At 30.0% G+C, this 12,171-nt stretch overlaps 1 protein-coding gene across 4 annotated transcripts; it reads left to right on the forward strand.

The window, feature by feature from the left end:
* Positions 1–6,137: 6,137 nt before the first annotated feature.
* On the forward strand, positions 6,138–11,626 carry LOC146903479 (putative carboxylesterase SOBER1-like). Of its 4 annotated transcripts, none has more exons than XM_085733261.1 (8): positions 6,138–6,215; positions 6,327–6,642; positions 7,566–7,618; positions 10,141–10,264; positions 10,347–10,468; positions 11,068–11,175; positions 11,265–11,352; positions 11,386–11,626. In XM_085733261.1, coding segments are annotated over exons 2-8 (648 nt in total). In that variant the 5' UTR covers positions 6,138–6,215; positions 6,327–6,491; the 3' UTR covers positions 11,388–11,626. The 4 variants fall into 4 exon arrangements, with proteins under 4 accessions (XP_085589387.1, XP_085589388.1, XP_085589389.1 ...); XM_085733262.1 differs by having other exon boundaries at positions 6,327–6,388; positions 6,478–6,642; positions 11,265–11,626; XM_085733263.1 differs by having other exon boundaries at positions 6,327–6,368; positions 6,478–6,642; positions 11,265–11,626.
* Positions 11,627–12,171: the final 545 nt, after the last annotated feature.

Here is a 12,171-nt window from a genome sequence, read left to right on the forward strand (position 1 = left end):
TGACATGTGGCATAAAAAACCTTACTTTATATATATACTATTGATTCATTCCTAAAACAAAGCACTTTGATGAGAATAGCATGAAGGATTTGCTCTCTTGTGGTTGAACAATTGAACCAATTTTAACGACACTATCTCTTTTAGTCACATGTGACACTTGAAAACTAATATACTGGGTAGCGAAGACAAACATATTAGATGTCTAAATTTAAACTCATTATATGGTCTTGTAAACTTAATTTGTGATTCCATTCCAACGATAATTGCAACATAACTTAGAATCCATGATTGAGTTTATAACAATCTTTAAAAACTGACATGTAAGGCGATGATTGCATTTACTTATAAACTAGGTATATAACCCGTGCGTTGCACGGGTTGGATTATAACTTGTATATGAAAAAATAAAAATTATGATAAGTATAATCACAATTATTTTATTGGATTTTTTTTTAATGTAGTGATATGATTATTTTAATACTAATTTATACTAAAATAGAAGTACTTTTTAAAACATATTAGAATTTATATTGATTTATATCGTAGATTTGTGTAAATATTTAATAAGTTGAAAGACATATATCATAGTTTTCTTAATAAATTCTTTTCTATTAGAGTTGGAGTCATTTATGCTTGATGTTAATGTTACTCATAAGAAAGGATGCAATAAGTTCAAGTTAAGATATGATAAATTTTTGGTGGTTTTGTCTTTTTCATATTTAACCATGTTTTTCTAAATTAAGCAATGTGACCTAACTACTAACTTTTACGTTCCTATTTTTTATTTAAGGTCTCCTAATTTATTAAAAAGATAATCCTTATGGTGTTAAATAAGCTTATTTTAAACTTTCCTATCAGACCTCCATTTATGAAATTTTATTTTGACTTTTTTTGGTCAAAATTATTTTAGCCAACGGTTTGATTCACCTTTTTGTCACTTTGCTTAATTTATATTTTTGTTTGTCTATTTTTTTTCCAATTGATGTTTATGTTACCATGTTTATTTAATCATATATTGAAATTATGTAGTAATAAAGGGTCCTATTTTTTGTAACTTATGCTTAATTACATTAATATTAGTGATTATTAGATAGAATAAGAATGAGAATTTTTTCTATGAGTTGGTCAATCACAATTCTAACCTAAAATTAGATAGCATATTAAAGAGAGTGAGACTTTTTTTTTGTGTCTATCAACACGGTTCTAGCTTAAAAAAACATCTAAGCTTTCAAAATTTCAAAGGTACGTTTCAATATTAATATGCTTTAAAGATCATAGATACATGTTCATCCTAAGACACTAACTTAAATGAATACTTTTTAGTAACATTTAGAGGTAACACATCATCAATATTCTAGCTTAAGATAACTCAAATTACAAACACAAATAATTGCTCAAAATTCCACCACTCTCATAGAATATAATACATGTATATGGCTTAGCGAGACATATGATTGCCTTAAAAAAATGGTTTTATCTAGTTTTGAGATGAAATTCCATGCAATATACAACCTTCTCCAATATCACGTAGTCAAACAAAAAATATTTGTCTTTATAAATATTGATCATAATTCCTAAAAAATGTCATCATGAGCTAGATAACAAACAAACCGAACTAAAATACGCTCTATGAAAATGTGACATGACCAAATATCCAAATCAATGTATAAAAGTATTTCAAAAGAAACTAAATACAAAAGTAAATTTGAGAGAACAACTTTCATGTAAAGACCATGAACAAACTAATTTAAAAAATATATCACACTTCCAAAAAAAATCAACTATTTTTAAAAGGATTTACAATAATAAATCATGTGGGAAAAAAAACTTTGATTCAACTATCAAAAAGGCCATCAACAAATAGTTTTGAAAAGGAAGAAAACTATTAAAATAAACTAATAGATATAAAAAGTACATCTTAAAAATTCATAAGACATATAAGCAAGAGAAACCTCACTAACATAAAAAAATTGACACCATTAGCAATCACACCTCTCTATTATTATGGATAAAACATGAAAATAAAACTGCATTAGTCTAAAAAAATAACATGTTGTTTATATATAACTTTCTATGCTATATATGTGGCATATATGAACTTCTTTTTGAGAAAACATATCATCCAATTTATGGACCAAAAATGTAAATCCAAACACAAAATAAAGGAAAGGAAAGTAAAAGGAGAATCACATCACCTTAACAAAGCAGAAAAGCATAAATGATCATGGTAGTAGAGCTGGGCAATCATGCATATATATAAGATAAGATGGGGAAAGATTTTATTGGAAAAATTAAAACGTTTATTTTTAGAGTTTCCAATCTAATCAATAGAATTTATTTGGATAGCATAATCATTTTAATGTTCATATAATGTTAGGAATGACTTTTCATTATTTTGGATTTCATGAACCAAAATAAAATGGCTCTAACGTTCATTTTAGAAGCCTAGAAGTTTAAGCATTTTGTTTAGAAGTTTTGGAATAGACATTAAATGGAATTTTTAATTAGGGAAACTCATGAGTTTGTGATTTATTTAATTTAATTCTTTAAAGATATATAATAAGCTAGAAAGCCAAATTGTTAAAAGAGTGAGAAGCTTTTTTAGATGTGCCACATAGACATAATTCTAGCTCTAGAATTAGTCAAGTTTCCTTTACAAAGATATATAGATAGATAGATAGATATAGATAGATTCATGTTGAAACTTTACGTCATTAAATATGAGACTATTAAACAATAGATGTTATGATGTTCAATCTAATTATAACTTTTATCTCAAATATAACTAAATATAACTTACTTTCACTCTATTGAATTATGTTCATCCTAAAATATCATTCAATTAAGATCAATTTAATTTATATGAGATCGTTTTATTTTCATACAACAATTTTTAAAAAATGGAACCTCCCGTGCTTTTATTATTCGGCCATCCCTCATGTACTTCATCCAATAGTTGAGAATTCATAAAAATAAATAAATAAATAACATCGGTTTTGAAAAAAGGGAAAAACATGGATGAGTGGATCAGATGATGGCGGTAGAGAAAACACAACAGAGAGGATATGTGTCCCAATTTTTCATAAAGACACTTTTAAGTCCCTTAAAAAAAGACACTTTGTCTCATAAGTCCTATCTCAACCGGCAAAAATGTCAAAATTGTTAGGCCGGACGTCATGACCGAGGGTTTGAACTTCGGTACCTCCATTTTGAGTGTTTGAGTTTATGATGGTTTTGTCATCTCGTCTATCAACCAAAAAAATAAGACACTTTTAAAAATGCATTTAAATATTTTTTTATGAGAAAAAAAAAGTTACATTTAAGTAAATTTTTTCAAATTATCAAAAAAAATGTAAATTTTTTATTGAACGTGAAAAATATATTTTTATTTTAGTTATCTTATTAAAATATATTTTTATTTTAGTTATCTTATTAATAAAAGTTCTTAAGTTGTCTTAAACTACTTTTTGGAGACAAAATTTGAGATTAATTTTGTCGTTTTAATATTGACATCTCATTATTATTATTAGTTAATATATATTTAAGTATTTAAACAAACTTTTGTTAAATTTGTGCCATAAACTACTAAATACGTTTTTTTTCTTCCATAATCTTAGTTTGTTTGTTTTTTCGTTTTTTTTTATTTCATAATCTTATTTTGTTTTTCTTTCATATTATTATTTAATATATGTTTAAGCAATTGAACAAACTTTTGTTAAATTTGTGCCATAAACTACTCAATATGATTACAGTGGAGGAAGATGATGATGACCCATTGAGTGTCATGTTGCTCCTCATAATTGTGAAGAAGATGATGATGTTGACTTCATGGGTCTTATTACACCCCAAAATGGTGATCATATGAAGGTAGTTAAATATTCTTTATATCTACTTTAGGTATTCATAAAACTTATTAAATTAACCATTGCTATGAATGTTTATTCGTGTAGCTTCTTGGTGATGAAGCTAATTCTATTCCTAAGGATACTCATCCATCTAAGTCTTTGAGAAAAGAAATGTCGACATGCCGACTCAGATGCAACACATATTGACGTTGATTGTCTAACTCAGTCGTCAACCACTAAATTGCAGAAAGTTGTCAAAATTAAGCAAGAACATAAAGATTGATATTTTAGCTCTTCTCAATCTAGACTACTTAGATTTATTTTGTTTCGATTTTTTTTTACTCATTAAGTACTTTCTTAATTGTTTTGGAAATTTATTTGCTTGACACTTGCTAATTTGGTACTTTGGTACATGTGTCATACATCCAAAAATAACATGTTTACGTTTTTTTTTGCGTACATTAGTATCACTCTATCTATAAAAAAAATAAAAAAATTATTTGTCTGTTGAAAGATGTGACGGTAACCAAAATCACTTGCGTTGGTGACCAAGATAACTCACCATACTTTTTTTATTGTTTTCGTAACATGATCAATATTCCCTCTTCATATAGTGGCAAAAACTATATGCATGCCTAATCTTAAATAATATTTTGATCTTTGCCTTAAAGATGGATGTCAAATTTAGATAACTAACACTCGATGTCTACCTTACTCTTCACTAATTAAGCAAGTGAAGACCACATCAAATAAAATTACCCTATGGTCGGCACATTACTTGCAGGAATCTTATTCGCTAATTTTGAAATATCAATGAAATTATTTATACAATTTCAAGGTTGCTTATAACACTCCAAAGTCCTGATAGAAGCACTTTAAAAGTCCTAAAACAGTGACCACAAAGAAGGGGTTCAAGGTGTTGGTAGATCGTTGGTCTACAAACGGATCAAACAAAGCATGAATTGTTGGATGGTAAAAGCCAAAGAGAGGAATTGTGTTAAGATTATAGTAGTCTTAACTTTCATATGGGTGCATCAATCTTGCGTGATTGGTATCATTTTTTTTACTAAGTGTGATTGGTATCAGCTTGATCAACTTCTTAATCCATGTTCATGTATTAATACATGAGAGAAGCACATCATCCTCATGGCTTTCATCGCTGTGAACGTTGTTTATAGGGTCGGCCCTAAGATTTTTGGTGCCCTGGGCAAAACAATAAATTGTGCCATTTTAATTATTCAAACATTTTTCTTCTTGCTTTTTTGTAGCAAAATATTTATTTATAATCAAAGTCATCTAAAAATATATTTTCAATAGAATTAATCAAAGCGAATTAAAAAGAAACATATCTATATAGTACTAACTACTAAGTAAAAATAATAATTTTGGTGCCCCTAAACCAACGGTGCCCTGGGCTGCCGCCCCCCGCGCCCGCCCTCCGGGCCACCCCTGGTTGTGTAGAAACCAACAATATGTCACCTAAAATACTCATAATTCTACAAATAATCTCAAATCCACAAATTACTCATAGTTTGTTATAAGCACAAAGTAATTTTAATGTGAAAAACCAACTTTAGAAAGATGTTAATTCTAGGAAGTGGGTGTTTGAATAATCATACCACTCGCAAGAGTTCTTCTTTTTTAACTTTTTTCTTTTTGAGGGAATTTCTTCATTTTTAACTTGAAATTTATACTTATCTAAATTTTCTTTTTTTACCTTAACAAAAATCACCTTAAAAAAAATTTGTTTGTTTGGATACAACTATATAAAAGGGATTATTTGTTATAAAATTGATTCAATATTTTGATTCTTATTTTAGGATTTTTTTTTTTTTTTAGATTCTAATTTTTGTTAGGAGTTGTAACAATAGGATGCACACTCTTAAACTTGATTCTAATTTTTCTTCAAACTGGATCTTCCTTATTACTCCCTCCGTTTCAAAATGAGTGTCGTTTTAGGTGTTTACACACATATTAAGAAATGCAATGATTAAGAGAAAAAGAATGGTTATTTTACCAAATTATCTTTATTAACTATTGGTTAGTTTTAAAAGTAATACTTTGGAAGTCGTGTGCAGAGTATTAATTGGAGGGTACAATTGAAAAGAAAAAGTTATTATTGCATTGGAAACTGAAAGCGACACTCATTTTGAAACAAATTTTTTTGGCTAAAGCGACACTCATTTTGAAACGGAGGGAGTATTAGTTAATGAGATAATCAACTTCCCGTGCATCGCACGGGTCCAAATACTACTAGTAATTCCTTCAAAAAAAAAATATTCGTAGTTATAATCACTAGCATAATTTCAACCACCTTAGACCCTGCCGGAGAAAACAAGATTCGTTATACGCTCCGTCAGGCCCCCCGCCGTAAGTTTATCTAACCATTCTTTTATATCTTTTCAATTTGCTTCAGATCTATCTATCTAATCTAATTTAGAACTAATTCATAAGCACTTTCCTTTTCCTTTATTGTTTCAGTGACGTGTTTGGAATTCCGCCACGGCTTGGAACGTTATAAACGTCATTAAGCCAATTCTACTGTTAACAATCACATTAAGCAGTGCATTTGCGTTTTTAATTGTGTTCCCCAAAACCACGTTTCATAATAATTCTTCTTCTTCTTCTGTAGTAACGGAAAAACCAATGGCGGCTCGAAGTTTTGTTCTGTGGTTACACGGTCTTGGTGACTCTGGTCCTGCCAATGAACCCATCAAGACATTATTCACTTCTCCTCAATTCAGAAGTACCAAATGGTCTTTTCCTTCTGCTCCTCACGCTCCGGTCACCTGCAACTGTATGCATATTATTCTATTCTATTCTATCGCCTCTTTTCTTAATTATTATCGATGCTGAGCTTCTCGTGTCCGGTGTCTGTGCCATTTTTACATAGGTTTAGTTTCATTTAGCTTATTGTTCTTAGATCAGCCACAAAATTGAAGCTGCTCTGTTATGGCTCCCCTTCTGGGAATATTATCCAGGGTCATTTTGAATTGACTTAATCAAACTTATCTACTGCCAAAAGCACATTTGAGACTGTTTGTTAGAGCTTTAAGGAAAAAGGTTATACCATGTCTTTAAATTGTTTTCGGCTTATTTCCATAAGCTCTACATGATAGTTTATGAAAACATATTAGTATAGCTTATATGGAAATGGTTTGACTTTATTTCGTCTTTTGTTACAGAAGTAACTTATATATAAACACTTATGTGATACGCGCTTATGCTATATGCACTTAATTAAGTTGTTTATTAAAATATGACCATGCGGCTTTCATATCGTATGAATAGAGATTATATGACATGATTACAAGTCAAGTCTCTAGTTATCAACCACAATAGATGTCCAAATATTTACCTAATTTTACAAAATTATGTTGCAACTTTTCGCTCTTTACTCACACAACCAGTTCCACCAGACCCGTCCTTAGCGCATTACACACATGCTCATGGAATTAATTAGGCATCTTTAAAACAATTTCTGATTCTGAGTGAGGTCCTTGGTAGTTGGTTTTATTTATGCTAAAAATGCTTCCTATTAATATATGATCTGTCCTCCTATTCCACCTATGTCTAGACTTGAGTTTTCTGCTTGGTAACCAAATTACAAATGAGATATTAACATCACTTGAGATGCCATTTATGGGCAACCTATTAGCTTGCAATCAGCTTCCCGACTTTAGAAAATGATATTATTTTGATTTTGTTTATTCTTTGTAGATGGTTCTGTAATGCCTTCATGGTTTGACATTCATGAGATTCCTGTGACTGCTGTAAGTCTAGCTTTCTTTTCTCTCATTGATTGTTGATTATTATTGGGTTAATATGTGTTTACCCCCCTGTAATTTGGGCGAGTTCCGGTTTTTCCCCCTGTAATAAATTTTGTTAAAATTCAGCCCCTGTAATTTGAAGATTCCGTCGAAAACCCCCCTGGTCAAACCTGGCACACGCCAGGTGCTGATGTGGCGTGCCACGTCACCTTTTTCTGATGACGTGGCACTCTGACTGTATAATTATTTTATTTTTTATTTTTTTATATTGTACACGTGGCATTTTCTATTTTTTTATTAAAAAATAATTTTTTTAATTAAAAAAATATTATTTTTTAAAAAAAATTTTAAATTTTTTTTTTAAAAAACGAAAAAAATTCTTAAAAAATAAAAAAATACCGAAAAAATTAATAAAAATGAATACAAAAATCTGGTAAATTTTAAAAATAAAAAATAAAATCTGGAAAAATTAAAAAAAATGAAAACATTAGGGAAAAAATTAATAAATTTCGAAAAATTCATATTTCCATATTTTTTTCAATACCGGAAAAATGAAAAAAATTCTTTTTTTTTAGAAAGTACTTTTCAAAAATGTCCTCAATTTTCAATACAAATAATTTCCAGATTGTTTTTATCCTCAATTTTTAAATATTAGAAAATATTCTCAAATTTGTAACACATCGTAAAAAAAAATTGAAAAAAAAATCTGAATTTTCCTAAATTTTTAAATAAATTTGTACACAGATTTTTAAAAATAAAAATATTTTCAAGATTTTTTTTTGTTGAGAAAATTTGAAAAACTTCTTTTTCGAAAAATAAAAACAATCTGGAATTTTTTTTAATATTTACGATGTGTTACATGTTTTATTTGTATTGAAAATTGAGGACATTTTTGAATAGAAGCAACCAGTCCCAAAGAGCTAATTAATCTTTTTTCAAAAATTTCAAGATTGATCATTTTCAAAATTTTCAAGATTAATCATATTTATAAAAATCATGTCCTAATAACAGGATACAATGTATATTGATTGACTCCGGTATATAAATCATGTTATACGGTTGAAAGACAAGTACTTTCCGTAAAAAAAAAGAATTTTTTTCATTTTTCCGGTATTGAAAAAAATCTGGAAATATGAATTTTTCGAAATTTATTATTTTTTTCCCGAATGTTTTCATTTTTTTTTAATTTTTCCAGATTTTATTTTTTATTTTTAAAATTTACCAGATTTTTGTATTCATTTTTATTAATTTTTTCGGTATTTTTTTTATTTTTTTCAGAATTTTTTTTCATTTTTTTATTTTTTAAAAAAATTTTTCGTTTTATTAAAAAAAAAATTTAAAATTTTTTTAAAAAATAATATTTTTTAAATTAAAAATTATATTTTTTTAATTAAAAAAATTATTTTTTAATAAAAAAATAAAAAATGCCACGTGTACAATATAAAAAAATAAAAAATAAAATAATTATACAGTCAGCGTGCCACGTCATCAGAAAAAGGTGAAGTGGCACGCCACATCAGCACCTGGCGTGTGCCAGGTTTGACCAGGGGGGTTTTCGACGGAATCTTCAAATTACAGGGGCTGAATTTTAACAAAATTTATTACAGGGGGGAAAACCGGAACTCGCCCAAATTACAGGGGGGTAAACACATATTAACCCATTATTATTTCATGTAAAAGTGTTCTCTCCCTGTATATTAATTCTGTACAATTAATCATGAAGGGAATATAATAAACTAAATAGCAAACTATAGCGATCCTTATTTTTAGTATGCTTGGGGCTTTCATATCTCCATTTTCCACATTTCTGCTGTGCAAAATGTAGTAAGAATACAAATTGGAGCATGTATATTAAGTTCAGTTGAATTATTGTTTAATTTTGGGTTACTAAAGGAGACTGGCAGGTTTCAAATGTCCACATGACAGTAAGTGTGATTTTGTACATTTATCGTGGGTGTGGACATGTTCAACTATCCACTTGACAATGGGAATGAGTTTGTTTAACACATAGTAGTGCTAAATCCTCTTAATTGTTAACTTAGTAAGAATTATTAAGAACAGTAACATCTGATGAGTGTTTTTCTGTGACAACCTCAATAATTGTTTGCTTACTAATTCCACATTGTACTGACTATAACTGATTTCTTACAATCCTTTTCATCTTTCTCAAGTGAAATATAACTGCTGCCTTTGTTATATATACTTTTTAGAATTTTAATATTGATATCTCAGAATTTGCACCGTTCTCTTATAGATGGTGCACCTCCTAAACCAAAACTTTGGTGCTTATTGGTATGATCAATTTTCTCTGATAAATATTTGCAAGCATCATATGATACCATGTCTTGTAAACATCATATAACAATCTTAAAGGTTCCTCTCTCTGTTTTTAATTCAAATATTTTCTTTAAAACTCACTGTACCTGTTGAGCAATTTGACTTGTGCAATTACTTTTATCCTCTTCAGGATGATGATGTTGATCTTATCAATTGATGTTGTAAAGTGTTCTGCTTATATTTTTCAGAATTCTCCAAACGACGAGAATAGTTTGCTTAAAGCCGTTCAAAATGTTCATGCTACAATAGACAAGGAAGTAGCTGCTGGCACAAACCCTAACAATATATTTATCTGTGGGTTCAGTCAAGGAGGTCTCTCTTTTACTTCCCGCGTCCTTAATAGAAAAATGGATATATGAGCAACCTGCTGATAAATGGTGACATTGTTTTGCAGGTGCCTTGACATTGGCTAGTGTTCTGTTGTACCCTAAAACTTTAGGTGGAGGCGCTGTTTTCAGTGGTTGGGTTCCGTTTAATTCATCTGTTACAGAACAAATTACACCTGAAGCTAAGCGGGTACTTATCTTCAGAAATATTATTATATTACGTGTCATCTCAATTTACGTCTTCTCATTTTTCTGTTCGTTGTTAAGCTTTCTCGTATCCATTTTCTCTGATTGCCTCTGCATCAAATGTTTATGTGGAAATATTTAGTTTGGTCTTTTCTCCGTCCTTTGAAACAGCATATTTATTTGCTATATGTTCCATCCATCAAAAGTACACCGACCCAATAGAGAAAACCTTATGTGTGCCTTTAAATACAGAAAGTTAATATAATGTTTGAATTTCTATTTTCATCCATAGTAAAGCATTCCAGTTCAACTGGTTTTCTTTAATCAGGGTCGGCCTATTGTTGTCATCGGTATACAATTGTCCTTGGAACGATTACACTTATCAGTTTTAATTGTTTATGTCGATAATATTTTCAATTTAGGACCACTTTTGATATGAGCCTTGCACTCGAATAAATCATTATGTTATATGTAGGGTACTTTCCATTTGTCAAGACACTAATTTATATAGCTGGTTATGATAGTATTTGATTTATTGAATTTTCTGGTTTGTTGTTGCCATCTAAAATTTTGTTGACCTGGTATGTACACAATGTTATACAGACACCCATACTATGGTCCCATGGGCTGGCTGACAAAACAGTATTGTTCGAGGCAGGACAAGCAGCCCCTCCTTTCCTTGAAAAAATTGGTGTTAGTTGCGAGTTTAAGGTGAAATTCCAAGTTCCCTATAATTTGGTTATTTTTTCAATGACCCCTACAATTCTGTCCATATCAATATTGACATTTGGTATTATTAGGCTTATCCTGGTCTTGCCCACTCAATAAACAACGAGGAGCTAAAGCATCTTGAGTCTTGGATCAAAGCACACCTACAGAGTTCCTCCTAATTTTCAATCTGTATCTCTTACATTGCAACTCAATAATTTGAATATATGCTTGTACTTCTTGTACTTCCGCTGACCTCTATGACTTTCTCTATTTTCACTTTGTTGTTCACAATATTTAATAGGATTGAAATTCTTGATCTCATGTCATTGTGGGAAGAAAAAAAAAATATACCTCTTTTTCTTTTTCTTTTCTTGGTCTCTCAAAAACACTACTCCTTGGTATAGTTTTGCTTTTTGTCTGCATTGGTATATGGAATAATTTACTTTCCCCCCCGAGATTTCTGCTTTTTGTTTAAAGAGCAAATAGTCACTTTAGTCCCTGACTCTGCACCTCGCTGTCACATAGGTCCCTGACTCAGGATTAAATACAAACAAGTCCCTGACTCTACACTTCCGTTATCACTTTAGTCCCTGCCGTTAAAAAAATCTGTTAAGTGATGATGTGGCACGCTGACAAGGAGTATGACGTGTCACAGGGACTAAAGTGAAAGTAAAAAATGGTCACTTTGGTCCCTGAATCGAAAATCAATATCCTCAATTTACTGTTAGATCCCTGACTGTGTATACTTACTGTCAGTTAGGTCCCTGAATCGAAAATCAATATCCTCAACTTATTGTTAGGTCCTTGACTGTGTATATTTACTGTCAGTTAGGTCCCTGACAGTAAGCACGAAATTTCACTAAGATCTTAGTGTTGTCAGTAAGTAGCATGTTAAACTAACAACTTGCCAAAGATCTTAGTGAAATTTCGTGCTTACTGTCAGGGACCTAACTGACAGTAAATATACACAGTCAAGGACCTAACAATAAGTTGAGG

The sequence above is a fragment of the Medicago sativa genome, chromosome 8, assembly GCF_051527215.1.
Source record: "Medicago sativa cultivar Bolivia chromosome 8, Bolivia_mono, whole genome shotgun sequence".
NCBI classification, from domain to species: Eukaryota; Viridiplantae; Streptophyta; class Magnoliopsida; order Fabales; family Fabaceae; genus Medicago; species Medicago sativa.